Below are 23117 nucleotides of genomic sequence, written 5' to 3'. Positions count from 1 at the left end.
GAACTTGTTTTTGGGAAAAGATGTTGTCTTTTCAATGCAGGACATTAATACCATCTCATCCTCAGACCCTGATCAAGGCTCACTGTTTGTCCCTATAACGTCTTTTGTAGCAAAAGGATTCGGTCTAGGATCTCACGTTGCATTTAGTTGTCCTGTATATTGACTCTCATGACCTTGACACTTTCAAAGAGGACAGGCCCATCATCTTATAGAGTGTCCCCCAATTTGGGTTGACTGATGTATACTTAGAGTCCCTGGGTGGTATCAACAGTTAACATGCTCGGCTGCTGACTGAAAGGTTGGCAGTTCCAGTCCACCCAGAAGCACCTCCAAAGAAAGGCCTCGCAGTCTACTTCTGAAAAATCAGCCATTGAAAACCCTGTGGAGCACAGTTCTACTCTGATATACATGGGGTCAGCAACAGGTTTGGTTTTGGTTTGGATGTTTCCTTGTGATGAGCTTCAGGTCGTGTGTCCTTGACAGCAGTGGCCCAGAGGTGCCATGTGATTTGGATTTGTCCCTTCACTGTGATGATCCTGTGACTAAGGAGGCATCTACCTGGCTTCTCCACTGTGAAGTTACTCTTTTTTCCTTTTTCCCTGTGCATTAAGAAGTATTTCAAAGTAAGAAGATACTTGGCAGTTTTGTTACTGTGCTGTCCTCTATCAACTTTCCTATTTATTTATGTCTGTAAAAAATCTTTTTTTCTCTTTTTTTCCTGTTTTATGCAGTGGCTTATAACGTATAAATTGTATTATAGATGTTGGTGTTTACATTGTCCTGGCTTTGGCCAGTGGAATCTCATCCAAGCTGGCTTCTTGTCCATTTGCCCTGCCCGCATCATTCTTTAACCACTCCCTTGCCTTCTGGCACCAGATGTTCCAGGCTCATCTTGGACTTTCCCAGCTCCAACCCTGGAATCAACTAATTCTGCAAGGAACCCTGGTTCCTGCTAATGGAGAATGGAGTTTAGAAGCCAAAATAGGTGTGCTCATTGCTATTGGGGTGTCACTGTTCCCAGATAATCTCAGTGGGGAGAATTAGGGAATATATGTTTGTATGTGTGTGATATATATGTGTGTATACGTATCTATATATATATATTCATGTGCACGTTTGCATCTATATTTATTTAACTTTATTGGAAACCGATACCTTCGGTTCCAGTCCATCATCACAGGGTTCATTCTAGTGTTCTCTCCTTCCATATTTGTAGCTCCCTTCTCTTGACAGTGGGAAACCTGGCTCTCATTGTCCTTAAGATATATGCTGGTGTGATAACCCCCCTGAACGTAACCAACCTCCCATCTCCGCTGTCACCCCTCTTTTGCAGGAATGCCCTCCTCACCCTGCTCACAACCAGAAACCCCAGTCTGGACCACCGCACCCCCTCCCCAGCTCAGACACCCACTTTGCTCTGCCCCACTCAACGCCTAGGACTGAATTGTTGAAGAAGGTAGGGGAAAGAGGAAGGGAATACTGTGTTTTACCAAGGTGTCAGCTCAACAGATGGTATAATGTTTAAGAGCAGGGGTTTCAGAGTCAAACTGCCTTGTGTCCTCTCCCAGCTTCTCCACTTCTCGGCCGTGTGAACTTAACTTCTCTGAACCTCAGTTTCCACATATATTAAATATTTGTAGATACACGCCAAGGATATATTTGGATCCCTGGTGGCGCAGTGGCTATGGCTGCTAACCAGAAGGTCGGCAGTTGGACTCCCCAGCCGCCCCTTGGAAACCTTATGGAGCAGTTATACCCTGTCTTGTAGGATCACTATGAGTCAGAATTGACTCGACGGCAGTGGGTTACAGGGTTGTGCCAAGGATTAAATTAGTTAACACGTGTAACATGCTTAGGGTGACACTCAACAAAGGTATTTATTATTAGCATTATATTTATTGCCTTCTGGGCACCAGGAGGGATCCAGAGATGGAAAAGTCACGGCCCTAGCTCCAAGGTGCTCAGGGTGATGTGGAGAATTTAGCCGTTGCTGCTGTTGTTTGAAATAATTGGCTGCCAGCAAGATCTGACCACCAGGTGCCCGTGGCTAAACCGACAGCATTTATATGCTGAGTCTTATTTGTCCAGCTCATCCTGTGTGTAGTGAGTGACCAGCGTTTCTGCTGCTCAGAGATGACCAAGGTGAGTTAGTCAAGGAGTACCTTGAGGCTGTAGAGGAGGACAGCTCCATCCATTTGTTCCACCAGTATTTACTTGGAATCTACTCTATGTCAGGCACAGGAGGAGATGATAAAAAATTAATGTGCTTTGGCCTGGTGTTCCATTGTGAAGCTGAGATATATCAGCACGAAGGTAACTTCACCACCAGTTAATAGGTGACTAGGTCAGGGAACACGGTCTGGGAGTCAACAGGCTTGGATTCCTGCCACTTTCTAGGTGCATGTGACCTTGGGCAAGTAACTTAACCTCCAACCGCTCAGTTTCCTTATCCGTAAAACGAGAGAAGGTTGATAGGGAGGAACCCTAGCACGGGTGGCATGGGAAGGCTTCCTGGAGAATGATGACCATTGGAAGACAGGCGTGACCTGAGTAGGCAGACAGGGGAGGGGGAAGGCTGTGCGCAGAGACCCAGAGTATGAGGGCAGGCATGCAGTTAGAGACAGAGCAGGGAAGACGTGGGGTGCAGTAGGGAAGAGACCCCGAGAGGTAATATAAGAAAGGCTTTCTTTATAATGTACTTTTTCTAACCATATCATGAGAGTCCCTCGATGTTGCAAATGGTTAAGCGCTGGACTACTAACCAAAAGGTTGGCGGTTCACATTCATCCAAAGGCACCTAGGAGGTAAGGCCTGGCCGTCTGCATCTGTAAAGCCACAGCCTCTGGAGCAGTTGTTCTCTGCACATGTGGGGTCCTCATGAGTCAGCATCAACTGGATGGCAACTAACAAAAACTGTATCATAAGCTTCTTGAAGTCAGGGAGTGTCGGATGAAGGCTATGTAATGGCTCACCATGACTACCATAGGCAGCCAGCATAAGAAATCTGGGCTCTATAGATAACGTCACACCCTTGGAAGTTGCTGGGCTGGGGACTAATGTAATGAGAGCAGTGGTTAGGAACGGTGCAGGTGGCCTCCAGGCAGAGAGTCTGCATGCGACTCCTGGAACTGCACCGTCCAATATGGTAGTTGCTAGCCACATGTGCCTAATTAAAATCAATTTTACATCAATTAAATAAAATGACAAATGTAGGTCCTGACACTAGCCCCATTTCAGGTGCTCAGTAGGCACACGTGGCTAGTGTGACCACAGTAGGCAGCACGGATAGAGAGATCCCCAGGCTCTTGGTCAGTGCTGTCCTGGAGGGCCATTCTGAGGACCCAGCAGAGAGCCAGGTACACGGTGGGGCTGGGCGGGGGTGCGTGGCTCACCGGCCTGAAAGGGGACTGGGAGACTAGGAAGGAAGGGGCCCCTGAAAGGTTAGGACTCGGTGACTAATACCTCGGGGATGAGGCTGCATACCCTGGAAAGGGCTAAGAACCTGGGGCAGTCGAGAGACAGTCTGTTCTTGGAATTTCTGAGTTGTTTCAAAAACATTCTCTTCGTGTGTCTGTTATTTCTGGCTGGCTAGGTCGTATTTGCTGCCGCTGCCTTTCCCCGAACAATGCAGCCCTTATAATTCCTGCCCCTCATTAAGGCCTTAGTTCCTGGGGTACCAGAGGCACAGAGGAGGACGCGCTGGCTCTCTCCTCCATGGGGCCCGAGAGCCCTGGGGGACCGTCAAGGAGCAATCCTAAGGTCTGTCGTGCCAAGTCAAGGCACATCGCTTGCTATCTTATTTATACAGGCAGAAAAACGCTGCTTTTGCAAGCTTGCTAGCGGATTCAGCCGCTCCCACCCGTTGGTGTGAAGGAGAGCTATGTCGCTGGCTCAGAGACTATCTCTTACTGTCTGAAATACTTCTGGACATTCCTTCTCTCTGAGAGAAGCCCACGCCTTCTCGCCAAACAATGCATGCCCCAGCAGCAAAGACATTGTAATGAGCCCTGCCAGCTTTCTTGTTTGTGACCCCTTTTCCTAAGTATAATGCCCTACGGAGCTGGAATTCCCTGTTCTCAGCTTGTGGAGGGGAACAATTTGGGAGCTTTGGCTGACAGGTGTGTCCCTAGAGTTACTTGTTTTCTTTTACTCTGAAGCATGGTGCTTTGGAACAAGACCCTGCCAGATTGCACTGTGAAGCACGAAATAAAGAAAGAACAAGATCTTGCTGCACCTCAGGGTCTTTGTGACTTTTGAACCTGAGTTCAGAATGAGGGAAGAAGCTTTGGGAGAGCAATGGAAAGAATTTTCTGTCTCTCCCTGTAGTCTTTAGCTAATCGCTCTCCAAGAAGTCGTCAGTCTTCATTTTTGTAGTTAGCTGATTTGGAGTTGGTCTCCGGCTCATGGCGACTCCCTGCACAACAGACTTAACCGCTGCCTGGTCCTGCGCCATCCCCATATTCTGTTGTGGATTGGACCACTGTGATCCACAAGGTTATCACTGGCTGAATTTCAGATCGTCAGGCCTTTCTTCCTAGTCTCTTTTAGTCTGGAGGCTCAGCTGAAACCTGGTCAACATTATAGCAACGGGCAAGCCTCCACTGACTGACAGGTCTTGGCTAAGCCTTAGGTGTGTTGGCTGGAAATTGAACCCAGGTCGCTCACGTGGAAGGTGAGAATCCTACCTCTGAATTACCACTGCCCGTCTTTACAAAGCTCGCTTTCCAGGAATGGGGCTGTAAATCACCACCAATGGTTTTGAGGTAGATATGTCTCTGACGAGGTATCTCCGTACATACAACCCGCTGTTGCTCGAGCTTGGATAATGCCGCCCTTTGGCATAGGTACGTAGCAGGAGATGCCCATGATTGGAGCCCCCAAGCCCATTCTGCCACCCACTTGTTAGCTGCGTGAACACAGACAAGTCAATTTCTTTCTTTCTTTCAGTCTTCGTTGTTTCGTCAGAAGAATGGAATTATAAGAATTAGTGAAAAAACGTAGGGGCAAATTCTCTGTAAACTATAAAGTACCGTTCGGATTAAAGGTATCATTTAGTTACTTTAAAAAAGACTCGCTGAGTAGCGTAGCATTTGGGTGCTGAGAACATGTTACGTTGACAGGCTTGATGACTCCACCAAAAGCCCAAGGTCTGGTTCTCAGCTTGGGATGTTCCGAAGCTTGAAGTTATTACGATTAGTTCACTCAGAGATGATCATGTCCCGAGGGACCAACTTATGCTAACCAAACTTACAAGAAACTGACTTACAAACCAGAATAGACATTTCTAAATCGCAGTGGGGTCTTTTACAGCAGAGACCAAGTCCTCCTGTGCTCACTGTAGAGTACATGGACTGTAATCTCCCTTCCTTTCTATTTCCCTTTTCTTTCCTTACTGAGCCTTCGAGGCTTTGTTGGTGCCGTTTTTTCCAGGGAGACCCTTGGGCTTGGTGTCCCTCCCGTGTGTGTCTGCAGCATCCTACAGATTCTTCCACTGTGGAACTTTCTGCACTTACTGAATTCCCTGTCCTGTCCCTGTCTGGGAAACCCTGGTGGCGTAGTGGTTAAGTGCTACGGCTGCTAACCAAAGGGTCGGTGGTTCAAATCCACCAGGCGCTCCTTGGAAACTCTACGGGGCAGTTCTACTCTGTCCTGTAGGGTCGCTATGAGTCGGATTCGACTCAATGGCACTGGGTTTGGTTTGGTTTGGTGCCTATCTGACCCACTGGTTGTAACGTTACTCCAGGGGAAGAACCAGTCTCTTCCATTTCTAATTCCTTAGCAGTGACCAGGCACCATAGAGACTGAGCAAACACTTATTAAACCAGACTGAATTAATGGAACCTCTTTGGGGTTCTTGTTAGCACCAGTCCTTTCAGTGGTGACAACTTCACATTAGTTTCTGTTTTTTCTGGAATTACCACCAAGGCCCCTGATGAGCACCAGTCCCTTCATAATCACCGTGTAGAGCTGAGTACAATCAAGGGTTAATTTTATCCCTGTAAAAGTAATTCGATTCGTTGCAGCCAGTCCAGTCAATGTGGGACCCTTTTTAGGGCTTGTGGACTCCCTGGGTGGTCCAAAAAGTTAATGTGCTTGGCTGCTAACCAAAAGGTTGGAGGTTTGAGTCCACCCAGAGGCACCTCAGAAGAAAGACCCAGTGGCCTACTTAGGAAAAATCAGCCACTGAACACCGTATGGAGCACAGTTCTCCTGTGACACACATGGGTTGCCATGAGTTGGGGTTGACTCTACGGCCACTGGTTTTGGTTTTAAGGCCTATGCTGTAGGCTCGTATTCTCTTTTTTTGTGTGTGTGTGAGATGTAGTGTCAGAAATCCTAAAATCATACCCCTGAAATAACTTCCCAGTTCCTCATCTGTAAAATGAGTATAATAATGCCAGCTGTCTGCCTCCCAGAGTTTCATGAAGGTCAAGTTGAGTCAGACTTTTCCCGAATGCTTTGTCAACAGCAAAGCTTATCAAAGGTCTGGTCTTTTGTTGTTGTTACTGTTATCACCTCATATAATCGAGATGCAGAGCAGAGCGTCTTTCAAAGGGCAGGAAGGCTTGTGACTCTGAAGGATTTGCTAGTAGATGGGCAAATGCAGTTATCAGCTAACTTCTGTTTTGCTGCTTCCATAGGAGGCTATTATTTTGTTCTCTGACCCCTAGCATGACCTCCCTTCATTGTACCTAGTTGTGTGAGTCCCCTTCTGAGAGAACCTTGGTGTTTTTTCCTGGTGATGTCTCTCACCAGCAGAAAACATTTATTGTACAACAACCGTATGTCAGGCATTTTTATGAAACCTGTAGGGAAGCCAGCTTTCTTTGTAATCTTCTATTATTAAGTTCTGGGGTTCTGAATCCTGCCTGTGTGCCAGAAGTACCTGTGGAACTTGTTGTTGTTGTTGAGAATATACACAGCAGAACATACACCAGTTCAGCAGTTTCTACACGTACAATTCAGTGACGTTGATTACGTTCTTCAAGTTGTGCAGCTGTCCTCACCCTCCTTTTCTAAATTGTTCCTCCCTCATTAACCTAAACTTGCTGTCCCCTAAGGCTCCTGTCTAGTCCTTCAAGTTGCCGTTGTCAATTGGATCCCATTGGCTGCCAGCCGAAAGGTTGGCAGTTTGAATCCACCAGCCACTCCTTGGAAACTCTGTGGGACAGTTCTACTCTGTCCTATAGGGTCGCTGTGAGTTGGAACTGACTCAGTGGCAAGGGTTTGGTATAGATAGTTCTTTAAAATAACACAGTGTAGAGGGATGCTGGTGAGGAGTGAGCTGTTTGGATCAGGTAGACACTTGAGACAGTGTTGGCATCTCCTGCCTGGAGGGGAGATGAGAGGGTAGAAGGGGTTAGAAGCTGGTGAAATGGACACGAGAAGAGAGAGTGGAGGGAGGGAGCGGGCTGTCTCATTAGGGGGATAGCAATTGGAAGTACGTAGCAAGGTGTATGTAAGTTTTTGTGTGAGAGACTGACTTGATTTGTAAACTTTCACTTAAAGCACAATAAAAATTAAAAAAACAAAAAAACACAGTGCTCCAAGCAGACAGTATTTACTATTAAAATTTGGTTTGAAGAATACTTGAGGCGGTATTTTTGTTTAAGGTTAAAAGATTATATCAGGGCAGCAGTTTTGGGGGTTCACCCAGCCTTAATGGCTCCAGAAAGTCTGGATTCGATAAGAATTTGAAATTCTGTTCTACATTTTTCCCCTTTTAACTAGGATTTTTCTGTAGAATCTTTGATCCAAACATTCAGTAGTGGTAGCTGCCTCTGGAACTTTTTAAAAAGTGGTACAGACTTTCCAAATTAGAATCTCATTGGTTTGAACCTTGGGCGTGCATATGTTTTAGAAGTTTCACTGGTCATTTGGATGTATAGGCAGAGTTGAAAATCAGAGGCTTTAGCATAATATTCTGTAACGTGATGTTTTTATATCTACTATTTCTTGTTCTTCAAGGAATTGTGTTTCTAAGTGGCACGGCACACATCCAGATGTACAGCCGTCTTTTAAAGAGGGTAGTTGTCTTTGCCCTTATCGATGATTGGGAAGACCTGGCTTAGCGCTGTACTCCGCAAACATTGGGATATTTGAATGAATGAATAGAACCCTGTAAGTTAGTATCAGAGCATACATATGATAGAACATAGTTAGAACCCAGAAATATGGGTTCCCAGGCAGCGTTTTTTAATTAAACTTTGATGTGCAGTAGAGTCACTTCAGGAGTTTGATCACCAAAGAACGTGGTTGCCCTGGCTGTCCCTGGAGATCCTATATCACAGACTTTGACCAGCTTCCTTCATTTGTGGTATGAAGAAAATAATACTGAATTGCAGAGCTGTGGAAATTAGATAGTGTGGGAATAGCTAAGAGCCTCCTACAGTCTCTGCCACATCGTCAACCAAAAACCAAAACCATAGCAACTGTTGTGAATTGAATTGTGTTCCCCAGAAATGTGGGTCAACTTGGCTAGGCCATGACTCCCAGTATTGTGTGGTTGTCCTACGTTTTGTAATCTGATGTAATTATCCTATCTGTTGTAAATCATAATTTCTGTGATGTTAATGAGGTATTTATGTTAATGAGGCAGGACTCAGCTACAGGATTAGGTTGTATCTTGAGTCAGTGTCTTTGGAGATATGAAAGAAAGAAGCCAGCAGAGAGGAGAGGGTCCTCATTACCATCACACAGAAGAGCCAGGAATGGAGCACATCATTTGGACCCAGGGTCCCTGCACTGAGAAGCTCCTACACCAGGGGAAGATTCGTGACAAGGATCTTCCCCCAGAACTGACAGAAAGAGAAATTCTTCCTCTGGAGCTGGTGCCCTGAATTCATACTTCTAGCCTCCTGAACTTTGGAATAAATTTCTGTTTGTTAAAGCCATCCACTTGTATTTCTGTTATAGTAGGACTAGATAACTAAAACAGAATTTGGTAATGAGAGTGGGGTGCTGCTCTAACAGATGTCTACAATGTGGAAGTGATTTTGGAATTAATGGGTAGATACTGGTAGAGTTTTAAAGTGCCCAACAGTAAAAGCCTAGATTGCCTTGAAGAGACTTGTGGGGAAATCATGGACACCAAAGGCAATTCTGGTGAGGGCTCAGAAGGAGGTCTGCAGAGCTGTAACACTGGAGACGGCGCAGTCGATGAGAAGCAGCAGCAGAGAAACAGCAGTAGCAGAACCAGGAGACCAGTGTGAGACAGTGCAGGAGCTGACCCACAGAGCAAGAGAGCTAAGTGCCTTCAGGCCGAGGCTTACGGGTGGACTGGGATGCCTCCAAATTTATTGGTAGAGCTAAAGAGCTTTGTAACACCTGCCTGAGCAGGAAAGAGGTCGGGCCAGCCTGAGGGGCCAAGAGTCCAAGGAGCCAGGAAGCAGAAATGGAAGAGACAAGGAGCACAGCAAGCAGAGCTGCCTCAGTCTCAAAGAATGGGGCCATGACCTCTGAGATTTCAAAGGGTGGGGCCACAGCCTCTTAGGTTTCAAGGAGTCAGATCCTCATCAGCTCAGTTCTGGAATATGGGGCTGCCTTTCACAGGTGCCAGTGGGGTGGAGCTGGATCCACTGCCTGAAGCTGAGGGGAGTGGGGCTGCCATGCCCAAAGGGCAGAAGAATGGGGCCTGCCAGGGCCGGGGGGTAGGGTTGCCACTCAGACAGAGTAGGAGAATGGGACTGCCCAAATCCAAGGGAACAGAGCTGTTGTCCCAGTGGGCTTGGAAGGCGGAGCTGAAGCCCACGGCCAAGGGGCCTCCAGAATCCAGAGAGTGTGGTCAACACCCAGAGTCTGGAGGACAGGTCCATTGCCTAAATGGTCTTAGGATTATTTTTCAAGCCTTGGGATCTAATGTAAATTGTTCTGCTGGGTTTTTTACTTGTTTGATGCCCTTTATTCCTTTTTTCTGTCCAATTTGTCCCATTTGTAATGGAAATATCTACCTTGCACCATTGTTCTCTGAAAGCAGATAACTTGTAGTAGATTTCACAAATGAAGAAGAATTCTGCCCCAGGATGGAATTTGGACTTGGAGTTGATTGAAGACTTTTGGAATGATATGATGGAGTGACAGTGTTTTACATGTGGCAAGGACATGAATTGGGTAGGGGGCAAAAGGTGGAATGTTATGGATTGAATTGTGTCCCCCCAAAATGTGTATCAATTTGGCTATGCCGTGGTTCCCAGTATCGTGTGGTTGACCTTCGTTTTATGATCTGATGTAATTATCTTATGTATCATAACTCCTGGAAACCCTGGTGGCATAGTGGTTAAGTGCTATGGCTGCTGACCAAAGTGTTGGCAGTTTGAATACACCAGGCGCCCCTTCGAAACTCTGTGGGGCAGTTCCGCTCTGTCCTATAGGGTCGCTATGAGTCGAAATCGACTTAACAGCGCTGGGTTTGGTTGTTTGTTTTTTTTTTTTTTTGGTCATAACTCCTAACCTCTACGGTCTTAATGAGATAGCACACAATCTATAGGACTAGGTTGTATCTTGAGTCATCGTGTTTTGAGATATAAAAGAAGGAAGTGAGCGTGAGCAGAGAGAAGAGGGACCTCATTACCATCAAGCAAGAAGAGCCAGGAGCAGAACCCACCCTTTGGACCTGGGTCCCTGTACTGAGAAGCTCCTAGACCAGGGAAAGGTTGATGACAAGGACCTTCCCACAGAGCCAACAGGAGAGAAATACTTCCCCTGGAGTTGGTGCTCTGAATTCGTACTTTCAAGCCTCCTAAACTGTGAGAGAATAAGTTTGTTAAAGCCATCTACTTGTGGTATTTCTGTTATAGCAGCACTAGATAACTTAGACAGCGATCCTCTAAGGCAGAGTAGAACTGCCCCATAGGGTTTCCAAGGCCGTAATCTTTATGGGAGGAGACTGCCACATCTTTCTCCCTTGGAGCGGCTGGTGGGTTTGTTCCATAAATGATAGTCCTGATGACGAGAAACCTGCCTGGAAAGCAGCTTCTTGGCCCGCGTGGCCGCGTGGCTCACGAGCTCCTCCTCCAATCCCCATTCAATCCCCAAGGATCTAATAGTGCCCTGCCCCGTAAGTGCAGTGGTGGCGGTGGTTAGGGTAATTACTGCAGGTCCCCCAACCCTTTGGATTGCCCCTTGGGCTGTTGGGAACAGTCTGACGGCAAGTCTCCTCTTCCTCACGTTCTAGTTTCCTGAATTGCGCCTCCCTGCCCCTCCCCATGCACAGTGCGTTTGAGTTTGGGAAGAAGGCCTGAAGACGGGGTCCGTATCCTGACCCCGCAGTGACACACGCTTTGGTGGAACCCAAGCGGCTGCACTGCAGCTAGCCGTCGGGGCCCCACAGGCAGGGGGGCCGCCGGATGAGCGTTCTGATACTCACTCTGGACAAGTAGAAACAGCGTTCTGGGGCTTAGGAACGTGGCCTTGGGACAGGCAGGCATTGGTCTAGTCTCCTCTAAAGATGTGAACCTGTCGTTTCCCAATTGCAAGATAAGAATAATTGTAGTACGCGTCTTATTTAATCCTTTTGTGAGGATGAATTGATTTGTTGGGAGCTGGGGAAGCTTCCAGACAAGGCTTTTCCAGAAATGCCTACTCAGGGCTGCCTCCTTCATGGTATGTTCCAGAATCCTGAGGTGCCCTCTCTTCCCTCTTCTAAACTCCAGCAGGGTTTCTCTCCTAGGGTGCTTATTCGATTCTGCTTTGCATTATGGAGATGAGGCGTCCTTAATTTATTTCACATCTGGGCTGAAAGCAGCATTAAAAACACAGGTGGTGCTCATCTGGCTCTGTCCGAGTGGCTTTTGGGATCACGTCCCGAGCCCTTTGGAAGCTGGGCCTGCTTTCCCTTTGCAGCCTGGGCTGCCCCAGCATTGGCATCTCTCAAAGCACCTCATTTGGCACCTATGGTTATCTCTACCTGGAATGTCTGATTTGCCTCCTCAGATGGCTATTAACATGACCGAAGAATTTTCAGAATGTAAAAGTGCTTTGAAAAGGCGGAAGAGCTAATTGTGGCAGCTGCCCGTGTCACTGTGTCACTGTTGAGTAAAGGGAGGGTGGTTTGAAAGAAAGAAAAATCCTTCAACGTATCGATGTTAACGAACGGGCACCTCGTGGCTTGGGGTTTGCTCCTTGTTGGCCAGCTGTGTGTCCTTACAGCCCCTAATCCACACCCCATGGCTTGTCCCTAAGCCCACAGGAAAGCCCGTAGGAGTGAGTGGTTAGGGAACTTCAGCTGTTTTGCTCCCTCTGAATGGCCTTCTTTCATCAGGATGTGCCGGGACAAGGGCCTTTTTAAGCCAAAATATCAGGGGAAGACAAGAGTTCCACAAGAGCCATTTGCTCTGGGTGGAAACATCATCTGACGAGGGACTTCCCTGATCCTCGCCGCAGGACCCGCCAGCCATCTCCTGGCCTCTCCTGTTGCCCGCCGGGAATGGAGGGCCGGGGCGCCAGGGGCAGCTAGAGGTAGCGGTAAGGTTGTGGACGCAGCAGCCGTGAACCTTTTTTATTTCACTGACTTCCTGCGTCTCCCTGCAGCCAGCTCAGGACTTCTGCTGTTCAGAGGTTTCCAGCCCAGATTAGTATGTATCACCACCGCTGATTTCTGTTTTCCTACCGTGTACCGGTTTCTGGGCGACCCTGGCTGTTTATATCCTGAGGGTTGGGGTTTTGTGAGGAGTACTGATTGAGGTTTTTATCTGTCTTCAATGCTTTGTAGAAACTTTAATCTTGGGTGATCTTCTAAAATGGCAGTAACCAGTGTCTGAAAACATATTTGTATTGTGGAGATAAAAGCATGGAGGATAGAACGGGGTAGGAGGGCCACCGCTAAACCTTTTTTTTAATCCTTCATCAAGATTTGTCTTAAAGTGATAGAGAAAAACACTTCAATTTTTTTCCCCTCTGGGTCTGACCTTAAAAAGGTCTCTGGGTGGCACAAACAGTCTACGCCTAACCACTGACTGAAAGGTTGGCAGTTTGAACTCACCTGGCGGTGCCATGGAAGAAAGGCCTGGCAGTCTCGTTCCATAAAGATTACTGCCAAGAAAACCTGATGGAGCCCAGCTCTCCTCTGTAACGCATGGGGTCGTGTGAGTGGGAACTGCCTCAGTGGCAGTGGGTTTGGTGTTACCAGTTAGGCCTGATCTTCGGTAACTTAGTCGTTAGTTGCCATCGAGTCGGTTCAGACTCATGGTGACGCCACATCTGCAGTGTAGTACAGCTCCATTGGGTTTTCTTGCAGAAGCAGATTGCCACATGTGGCTTTCAAAGTGCCTCGGCAGGACGGGGGGTTCGAGCCACTAACCTTTCAGCTTGTAGTTGAGTGCTTAACTTTTTGCATCACCCAGCCGCCTTTCTGTAACTTTAGTCACTCTCTTTTTAAGAGGCTAAAATCCTTTGTGGGAAGGCTGGCTTTTCTATAGCTGGGAGGGTGGTTTGTATTTCCTTGCCCTGACTGCCTAAGATCTGCCACATGGAACAAAGTGTGTGTGTCATCACCAACATGGGTTTTTAAAGGGCTGCCCCAGCGAGGAGTTTTGAGACTGATGAATCGGGGTCCTGACGTAGGGAACCGCATGACGTCCTGGCAGTGGGAAGCAGTGTTTGAGTCAGCCGCCCAGAGGGCACGTCGGGAGCTGGGCCTGTGGTGAACTCAGTCCTGAAGACGGAAAACAGGGTCACCAAGAATCTCTGCATCTTGTTTTCATAAGTCCTGTGACTGTGTTCTGTGGCCTCCTGCTCAGCATCCCCCCTCCCCGCCCCATGAATCTCATCCCCAGGAGTCGTCTTGTGTGGCTGTCCCCCCACCGTATCCGCTTACTGTATTCCCAGGGCGCAGGCTGACCTCACACAGCTTTGGTTAATGTGTTTTCTGGGCTTCCCTGCAGCTCGGACTCTTGCTCTTTACAGTAAACGCCTGTTATCGGCCGTCATGAGGAGAACAGAGGCAAGGTGCTCCAGGGCCCTGATCAATACAGTCCCCCTGACTTCATATGTAGGGGTGAAGGCACTGATTCTTATCAGCCCCGGGGACACTGAGGAACAACTGGCCTTGTAAGTGATCGTGGGATAAAACTTGCCTCCTCTTTCACATTGTTCCTTTTTTTTCCAAAGGAAACGTAAGGGACACCGAGGGGAAATTTTTGCCTGTGATTTCCAAGGGAAAAGCCACTGTTAGTGGTTGGCTGTTTCCAGAGCGCTTGGGTTTCTGGTCACTATGGGCTCCCCCCCCCCACCTTTTTTTTTTTTTTAACTCATGAACAAAAGAGGCTGATGTTGCGCCTTGGAAGGATTTCCCCAGCTGCTTCGACGAATGGATTGTTGATTTTAAATTTTACGGATTTTGGAGTCCCTTGGGTAGCTCTTTCAAGTTTTGATGAGCATAAATAGTAATCTTGTGTCTGGAGCCCTGGTGGCACAGTGGTTAAGAGCTACAGCTGCTAACCAAAAGGTCGGCATTTCGATTCCACCCTTATGGGGCAGTTCCACCCTGTTCTATAGGAGTCGACTCAACAGCAGCAGGTTTTTTTTGTTTGTTTAATCTGTGTCTAAAACAGAAGAATTCTGAAAACCAACTTGGTTGTCAAATCTGAAGGAAGGAGAGGCTGACATTTTCGAGGTATGGAAGGGAAAGGTGTTAGGCGATTCAGCAGCCTGTTGAAAGGAGACAGTCTGGATCTTGGACTGGCCAAGTGGGTGCTAAAGAGCTTTTTGCTTCCCCTGAGCAAGGGTGAGACTGCAAAAAAGGGTGCTTCTCGTTTCTTTCATTGTTTATAATCCTGAGCTCCTCAGCCCTTGAGATTTGCAGCACAAATATACAGCTGTCATAGAGTGGTAGGAGCCCCGGTGGTTCAGTGGTTAAGTGGCTAACCCAAAGGCTGGCGGTTCAAACCCATCAGCCTCTCCACAGGAGAAAAGACCTGGCTGTCTGCTCCCGTAAAGATTAAACCAGAAAAACCAAACCTGACTCACAGCGACCCTGTAGGACACAGTAGAACTGCCCCATAGGGTTTCCAAAGCTGTAATCTTTATGGAAACAGTCTGCTGCGTCTTTCTCCTACTGAACAGCTGATGGGTTTGAACCGCGGACCTTTTGGTTAGCAGCTGAGCACTTAACCAGTATGCCACCAGGGCTCCTTCCTATAAAGATTACAGCCTAGGAAACCCCATGGGGCAGTTCTGCTCTGTCACGTGGGGTTGCTATGAGTTGAGATCAACTCGATGGCACAGGACAGTGTGAACAGAGTAGTTTGGCAGCAGGTTGGAGACAGTAGATGAGGGAGTGCTCTACAGATGTGAAGTCTTAGCATTATCAGGCAAGACCAGTTGTCTGTCACTCAGAGGCCTGAACAAGAGAAGTCAAACTAAGCCTTATCATTTAGCATTTGAACAGTCACTATGGGTAGCATAAGAATTCAGCCAGACAACTGAGCAGATTTTATTGTGGACCTCATATTGTAGAAGATCACAGTTTTCCTGATTCGGCTACATTAAATGCTAGTTCTGTGGTGTGTTTTCCTAGTACCTGAAGTGCACTTGTAGATTTAGCTGAGTTTCTTATTCCAGGATTAGATGTTTACTAATTTTAGATGTCTGGGACATAGGTGATCTTGTTTGGTTTTGATAGCACAGCAAACACCTTTGTATTTTTGGTGGGATTTTATTTGCTTAAGTCCAGAGTTCTGTTTTACAAAAAAAGAGACTTCTCTTTCTTAGAGATTTTCCCCTCAAATCATTTGTATATTGCATGGTTGCTCAAGAGGGAGTTAGTTCCCCATAATTTGAACTGTGATCTTCTGTAAAATTAGTAAAAATAAAAATATTTTTTACTGTACTTTATGCCATTGTAAAGTATAGTATGTGCTTTCTTGGAAAATCAAAAATAGTCATCTAAGAAAGTTAATATTTGCTCAGTATAGAATACTTGGGGAATACTAAGTAGTAGAAAGAAAATAATTGGAGGTAGTTCAACCCCAAAGAATCACTGTTAACATTTTGGTGTATCGTGTGGGTAATGTTTAGAGATAATAGCATTTTTTAACAATTGGTAGTCATTAAGAGCCGAAGATTTCTCTTTTTATACCATCTAAATTTCTGCATAAGCCAAAGTTTTTTTCTTCATAGACAAATCATGAAAGTGAACATTTTTTTAATTATAATTTTAAAAATATGATAGGTTGCATGTAGATGGTATTACTAGTTAAAATAGCAAACACCAAAGATTCATTTCACTGAGAGATTCATTGGGCCAGCTTTCAATTTTCTGCAGGAATAGAGGACAGAGCCACTATGACTAAGTTAAATCACAGGGCAGTAGCTTTCTTTAACATGCAAACAAAGAGTAAAAATGTCATTTCACCTCCCTTGTATTTCATCAAGGAAAGGCACCAAGAAGCAATGAAGTTGCTAAAAGTCAGGGACTTTCCGGAGCCACTGAGCCTGGAAGAATCCCCAGATCAATTGCCCTGAGATAATCGTTAAACCTGAAACCAGAAATGTCTCCCAAAGTCTTCTTTAAACCAAGGCATAGTTTAGCTTAATTAGTAAAGAGCATCTACCTTGAGCATTGTGCTTTTCTAAAGAACTATCCATATGGGGCCAAATTGACAACAGCAGCTCGAAAGGTTAGATAGGAAACTTAGCGGGTAGTGAGTTTATATCAGTGATAGAGGAATAATTTGGAAAAGGTGGGTGAGAATGGCTGGACAACTTGAAGAGTGTGATCGATGTCACTGAATGGCACATGTAGAAATTGTTGAATCGGTGTATGTCCTGATGTGTATGTTTTCAACAACTACAAAAACAAAGTAAATTATTATTTTTTTTTTTAAAAAGAATTACATGCCAAGCACTATTCTGAGCGCTTTGTACGAGTTTAATAACAGACAAAAAGTCAGGGAGTTGGAAACAAAGATCAGCAGCAAGAGTGTGAAAAATTCACAAAGCGGCTCACCGTCGCCCAACCAGAGAACTGTTCTCTGTTTTTGGAAGAGGCCGGATCACAGTGAGCTCCTTTTGCAGGATCATGTTGGGTGGGTAGAACCCAGAAGGAACTTTGGGTGTTTAAGCACTTGGCTGGTAACCAAAAGGTTGGCAGTTCGAACCTCCCAGTGGCCCTGCAGGAGAAAAATCTGGCAGTCAGCTCCTGTAAAGATTACAGCCAAGAAAACCCTACGGGGCAGTTCTACTTTGTCACATAGGGTGGCTATGAGTCAAAATCGCCCCAACGGCACCCGACAACCTTATCTCATCATACACGCTCTGCAGCAGCAAGCTTTTAGCAAAGGTTTTGTACGACGTGAAGTTTTATTAAAACCAATTTCATTCCGTTTGCATTTTCCATGCCATTTGTCCCCTCTCAGGCTTTTCCTTTGTAGCATGTCTTTGTCCATCTTGCTCCCTGAATTCCAGACTAACCGTGCTCTGGTTTTGTTCTTCCCAGCTTAAGTGAGAGCTTTTTCATGGTGAAAGGAGCAGCCCTCTTCTTACAGCAGGGAAGCAGCCCTCAAGGCCCGCGGAGTCTTCAGCACCCCCACAAGCATGCAGGTGATGGCTCTCGGTTGATATGCTTAAATCGGAACTAACTTTCTGTGCAGCGGAGGATCCTTCCACTATTGGTGGTGAGCAACTTGCTAGTTTTCAAGGCCAGAGAACGAGTGGAATCCAGGTTTGTCATGACTGGGGCAGGTAGAGGCTCTTCCAGGTGGTATTGGGAGCTAGTGAGCCTTTTGAACCGGGTGTGTCTGCATGAGAATAAGGTGGCCAGCAGTGTCCTGTTTGGGTGTAAAGATTTCCTACACTCATTGTGTCCCTTGACTGCAGATTTTAAGTTAAGTTCTGACTTTTTAACGAAGGCACCAGAACACGTTACAGCCACAGGCTGTCCCCTTAAAGGAGCCCTGATGGTGCAGTGGTTAAGAGCTCAGCTGCTAACCAAAAGGTCGGCAGTTCGAATCTACCAGCTGATCCTTGGCAATCCTATTGGGCAGTTCCAATCTGTCTGATAGGGTAGCCGTGAATCAGAATCGACTCAACAGCAACAGGTTTAGTTTTTAGGTTTTTGGGCCCTTTGAAGATGACCACCCAGGGGTGCTATATACCTAGTCCGGGGATGCTCTCATTTCCCTGAGCACTTGGAAAACTCCCACTTGAGGAATTCCTTTAAGGGCCTTTGACAGACACTCTAAAAGCATCCACTGTGGTGGAAGATTTGGTTTTTGGAAGTGGATAAAAGTAATGAAAAGTACTAAACTGAGTATTAGTTTAGGTCAAAAAGCAAACAAATTAGAAATACCTTTGAAGTAATAGGACTGGTTTTCTTAGGTGGCTTGGCTCTGAAACTGAAGGCAACTGGAAAAGAGGAGTTCAAAAAACATTTGCATACAAGTGAATCTTTGTAAAAGGCCACAGCCTGTCGAGGGAGGGAAGGGCTGCACGTTTTGAATGTTGAATGTCTGAGAGCTGGAAGGGCTTGGACTTGGAGGACAACCACAGGCGAAGCCAGCTAACAGTAGGGGCCCGCTTTCTTGCCACCTGTAATCGCTTTGCTTAATCTCAAGTCGTCCAACCTCATTTCGGATCTGAGTGCATAGGTTAGAATTTCATGTGTTACAGGTAATAGGGAACCAGAGGTCGAGAAGGGGAGAGTGTTGACGTGTCATGGGGTTGGTAACCAATGTCACAAAACAATATGTGTACTCATTGTTTAATGAGAAGCTAGTTTATTCAGTAAACCTTCATCTAAAGTACAATAATAATATAAAAATAAAATTAGAATAGCGACAAGGCAGTCAATATCTTCACAGACTGATATTTGTAATTAATCAAGACTTAAGTCTGTTTGAAGCTAAGAAATTCTCCTCCTGCCTCAGGAGGCAGATGGTTTGTGAAAAGAGTATTTGCTTGGTAGCAGTTAGGACAGACCTGGCTTCTGATCCCAGTTCTACAACTTAACTAAGCAGGCGAGGTCAACTCTCCAACTGCTCATTAGCCTTAGTTTCCTGACCTTTAAAATGGGCTTCCAGTACTAGTACCTCACACGGTTTTAGAGAAATTAAGAATTATGTATATGATTTGCGTATCTCATAATAGGTACTCAGTGTGTGGTAGCTATAATTATTACTACGGCGACTCCTAGGACAGTAACACTATAAACACAGCCTTCATTCTTGAGTTTCTTAATGGCTCTGCCCTGTTGGAAATGTAGCCATCTTCCAGGTCTTAGCCGTAACACATACAACGAAGCGGCGCTCGGCGTTCACTAGGTATGACAGGTCTCCGTCCTTTAATTCAAAGGATGTTTTCTTTTTAATATTTTTTTACTGTGTTTAAGGTAAAAGTTTACACAGCAAATTAGGTTCCCATTTAACAATTTCTACACAAATTACTCAGTGACACTGGTTACATTTTTCACAATGTGTCGTCATTCTTGTTCATTTTCAAAGGCTATTTCTTAGTGAGTGTGAGCTTGAAGAAGTGCAAAACCACTTTGTAAAAATCCTTTGTAAAGCCGGTTCCTGTATCTCTGGAGGAACCCTAGTGGCACAGTGGCTAAGAGCTCGGCTGCTAACCAAAAAGGTCAGCAGTTCAAATCCACCAGCTGCTTCTTGGAAACCCTAGGGGGTAGTTCTGCTCTGTCCTGTAGGGTCACTGTGAGTGGAATCAACTCGACAGCACCTGACAACAACAGTATATCTCTGGAATGTGCCAGAGAGGAGGAGGAAAGCACCGGCTGATTGGCTCTGTGCCCTTGACACGTGGACGGGGCGAGCTTGGGAGGGTCAAGGCCGCCACCTGTCCGAGTGTGGCAGTCAGCGACCCTGGGGAAGGCACCATGCGGCCCTGCATGTCCGTGCTGAGTGACCGCAGCTACAGAGCCTGGTGTGGACACGAGACGGGCTGGGATTCCTGTGTGTGAGCAGTTCCACACCTCAGCCAACAATCCCACAGAAGGAAGTCTGTGTGGAAAATGTCCATTTCATTTCAGCATTTATCAGACAAGGAGTTTGTTTTTGCTTTCACCTGAGCAGTCCTATGACCTGAGGTGGAATGGTGGCAGGTAAGAGCCAACCCAGGGTGTGGTGTGCCACCCTGGGGCTGGTTACACAGCAGGCAAGGGTGCCGTTTAGGTGTGGGAATGGGGGTGGCAAGCTCATGTCCTTCTTCGATTGTGAACCACTGTTTCCAAAGTGTTCCTGACTGAACGTGGTGCCAGTGTACGGTGTTTTATACTGGAATCCTATCACTGGAGAGAACAGATAAGATACAGAGTTTCTGATGACCTGATTCCAATCATGCTGCCTTAAAATGAAAAAGACACTTTTTTTTAATTGTACTTTAGGTGAAAGTTTACAAATCAAGTCAGTCTCCCATACAAAAATTTGTATATACCATGCTATGTACTACTAGTTGTTCTCCCCCTAATGAGACAACACACTCCTCCTCTTCACCCTGTATTCCCATGTCCATTCATCCAGCTCCTGTCCCCCTCTGCCTTCTCATCTCCCTTCCAGACAGGAGCTGCCTACATAGTCCCATGTGTCTACTTGAGCCAAGAAGCTCACTCCTCACCAGTATCATTTTCTACCCCATAGTCCAGTCCAATCCCTGTCTGAAGAGTTGGCTTTGGGAATGGTTCCAGTCTTGGGCTAACAGAAGGTCTGCAGACCATGACCTCCAGGGTCCCTCTAGTCTCAGTCAGACTATTAAGTCTGGTCTTTTTACGAGAATTTGAGGGAAAAGATACTTTTATAAGAGGAGCAAACACGACATTTCCTTTCGGAGAGTTTGGGCGCATAGCAGTATTGATCCTTCTGGGGTTCTAATTACGATCTCTAGGGTAATTTTTCAAAAGAGAGTTTTATTTTGGGGGGTGTTTCACAAAATTGTATTTGATAGAGATTTTCTGTGAACTAATCCTTAAACCTTCTAGATCAGCATTTCTACAGCTGAATCGTCTCTTCAGAAAGAAACCCATGCAGGCATTCAATAAAATGTATACGATAGGAAAAGAGCTCTGGATTAGAGCCACACCTGTTACATTGTCATTGTTAGTTGCTGTCCCGTTGAGTTGGAAACCCTGGTGGCACAGTGGTTAAGTGCTATGGCTGCTGACCAAAAGGTTAGCAGTTCGAATCCACCAGGCGCTCCTTGGAAACTCTATGGGGCAGTTCTACTCTGTCCTATAGGGTCGCTATGAGTCGGAATCGACTCGACAGCAGTGGGTTTGGTTTTTGGTTTTTGGGCCCAGTTGAGTTGACCCTCATGCACAACAGAATGAAATGCCGCCCAGTCCCATGCCATCCCCATGACGGGATGTGGATTGGACCATTGTGATCCGTAGGGTTTTCCTTGGCTGATTTTTGGAAGTAGATTGCCAGGCCTTTCTTCCTAGTCTGTCTTACCCTGGAAGCTCTGCAGAAACCTGTTCAGCATTAAAGCAACACACAAGCCTCTGCTGACAGACAGGTGGTGGCTGCGCATGAGGTGTATTGGCGGGGAATTGAACCTGGGTCTCCTGCATGGAAAGCAGGAATTCTACCACCAAGCCACCACTGCCCCCAAACCGGTTGCCATGAACTCAGTTCTACCTCCTCGCGACCCCACGAGTGTCATAGCCCTTGGGTGGTGCAGATGATTCACTCACTCAGTTTCTCACTGAAAGGTTGGAGGTTCATGTCCACCCAGAGGTGCTGCAGAAGAAAGGCTTGGTCATCTACTCCAGAAAAGTCAGCCGTTAAAAACGCTGCGGAGCACACCTGCCGTGCCGCTTCCTGACAATGACACTCTGCTGAAAGCGCTGCGGAGCACACCTGCCGTGCCGCTTCCTGACGATGCCGCTCTGCTGAAAGCGCTACGGAGCACACCTGCCGTGCCGCTTACTGACGATGCCGCTCTGCTGAAAACGCTATGGAGCACACCTGCCGTGCCGCTTCCTGACGATGCCGCTCTGCTGAAAGCGCTACGGAGCACACCTGCCGTGCCGCTTCCTGACGATGCCGCTCTGCTGAAAACGCTGCGGAGCACACCTGCCGTGCCGCTTCCTGACGATGCCGCTCTGCTGAAAACGCTGCGGAGCACACCTGCCGTGCCGCTTCCTGACGATGCCGCTCTGCTGAAAGCGCTGCGGAGCACACCTGCCGTGCCGCTTCCTGACGATGCCGCTCTGCTGAAAGCGCTGCGGAGCACACCTGCCGTGCCGCTTCCTGACGATGCCGCTCTGCTGAAAACGCTGCGGAGCACACCTGCCGTGCCGCTTCCTGACGATGCCGCTCTGCTGAAAACGCTGCGGAGCACACCTGCCGTGCCGCTTCCTGACGATGCCGCTCTGCTGAAAACGCTGCGGAGCACACCTGCCGTGCCGCTTACTGACGATGCCGCTCTGCTGAAAACGCTGCGGAGCACACCTGCCGTGCCGCTTCCTGACGATGCCGCTCTGCTGAAAACGCTGCGGAGCACACCTGCCGTGCCGCTTACTGACGATGCTGCTCTGCTGAAAACGCTACGAGCACACCTGCCGTGCCACTCTGCTGGGACACCCGGCCCTTTAGTTAGTCCGCTCCCGCTTGGCCGCAGAGACTCACCCCCTGTAAGGAACTGTCCTGCCCTCACTGCAGCCCAGAGGCACCTCTTGAGGCAGCTCAGAGAAGTTCGAGAGCCGCCTCTCTGGATTACCGCCTCTTTTAAATAACAGCAACAGCAACAACAAAAAGTACATAATTTTTAGCAAAAAAAAAAAAAAAGAAAAAATGATAGATTGTTTCTACCCAAAAGGGCGTTCCTGTAGCTGCTATCTATAGAGTCATTTAAACGTGTTTCCCCCCAAACCCTCTCCAAAACCCACCGCCATCGAGTAGATTCCGACTCATAGCGCCCCTATAGCGCTGAGTAGAGTTTGCTCTGCAGGGTTTCCAACGCTGGACAGCGTTACAGAAGCAGACTGCCGCCGCATCTTCCTTCCACTGTTTTCCTCTGGTTGTAGAAATATCTTCCTCTTATGGAAAAATGCAGAAAAGTTTAAAGAGGCAAAATGATGTCCATGACACCAGTCCCAGGCTGTTGTTGTTGGGTTCCACTGTGTCGATTCCAACTCATGGCGACCCCGCATGTGCAGAGTAGAACAGCTC

The 23117-nt window shown here is 47.0% G+C and overlaps 1 protein-coding gene across 16 annotated transcripts in view; it reads left to right on the top strand.

Moving 5' to 3' along the window:
- The window catches only part of SSH1 (slingshot protein phosphatase 1), an 88308-nt gene that overhangs the window by 23682 nt on the left and 41509 nt on the right, over nucleotides 1–23117 (top strand). For 10 of the 16 annotated variants that reach the window (XM_064272317.1, XM_064272314.1, XM_064272313.1 and 7 more), the window contains exons 3-4: nucleotides 13903–14046; nucleotides 17435–17538. In XM_064272317.1, coding sequence (XP_064128387.1) covers nucleotides 13903–14046; nucleotides 17435–17538 — 248 coding nt within the window. Of the gene's footprint in view, nucleotides 1–1333; nucleotides 1457–13880; nucleotides 14047–14295; nucleotides 14612–17434; nucleotides 17660–23117 lie in introns of those variants that run through there. The other 6 variants (XM_064272315.1, XM_064272318.1, XM_064272319.1 and 3 more) reach the window with 6 other exon arrangements.

The sequence above is a fragment of the Loxodonta africana genome, chromosome 19 (genome assembly GCF_030014295.1).
Source record: "Loxodonta africana isolate mLoxAfr1 chromosome 19, mLoxAfr1.hap2, whole genome shotgun sequence".
Lineage (NCBI taxonomy): Eukaryota > Metazoa > Chordata > Mammalia > Proboscidea > Elephantidae > Loxodonta > Loxodonta africana.
The sequence above is the reverse complement of the archived record's forward strand: the minus strand, read 5'-3'. Positions and strand labels throughout refer to the sequence as shown.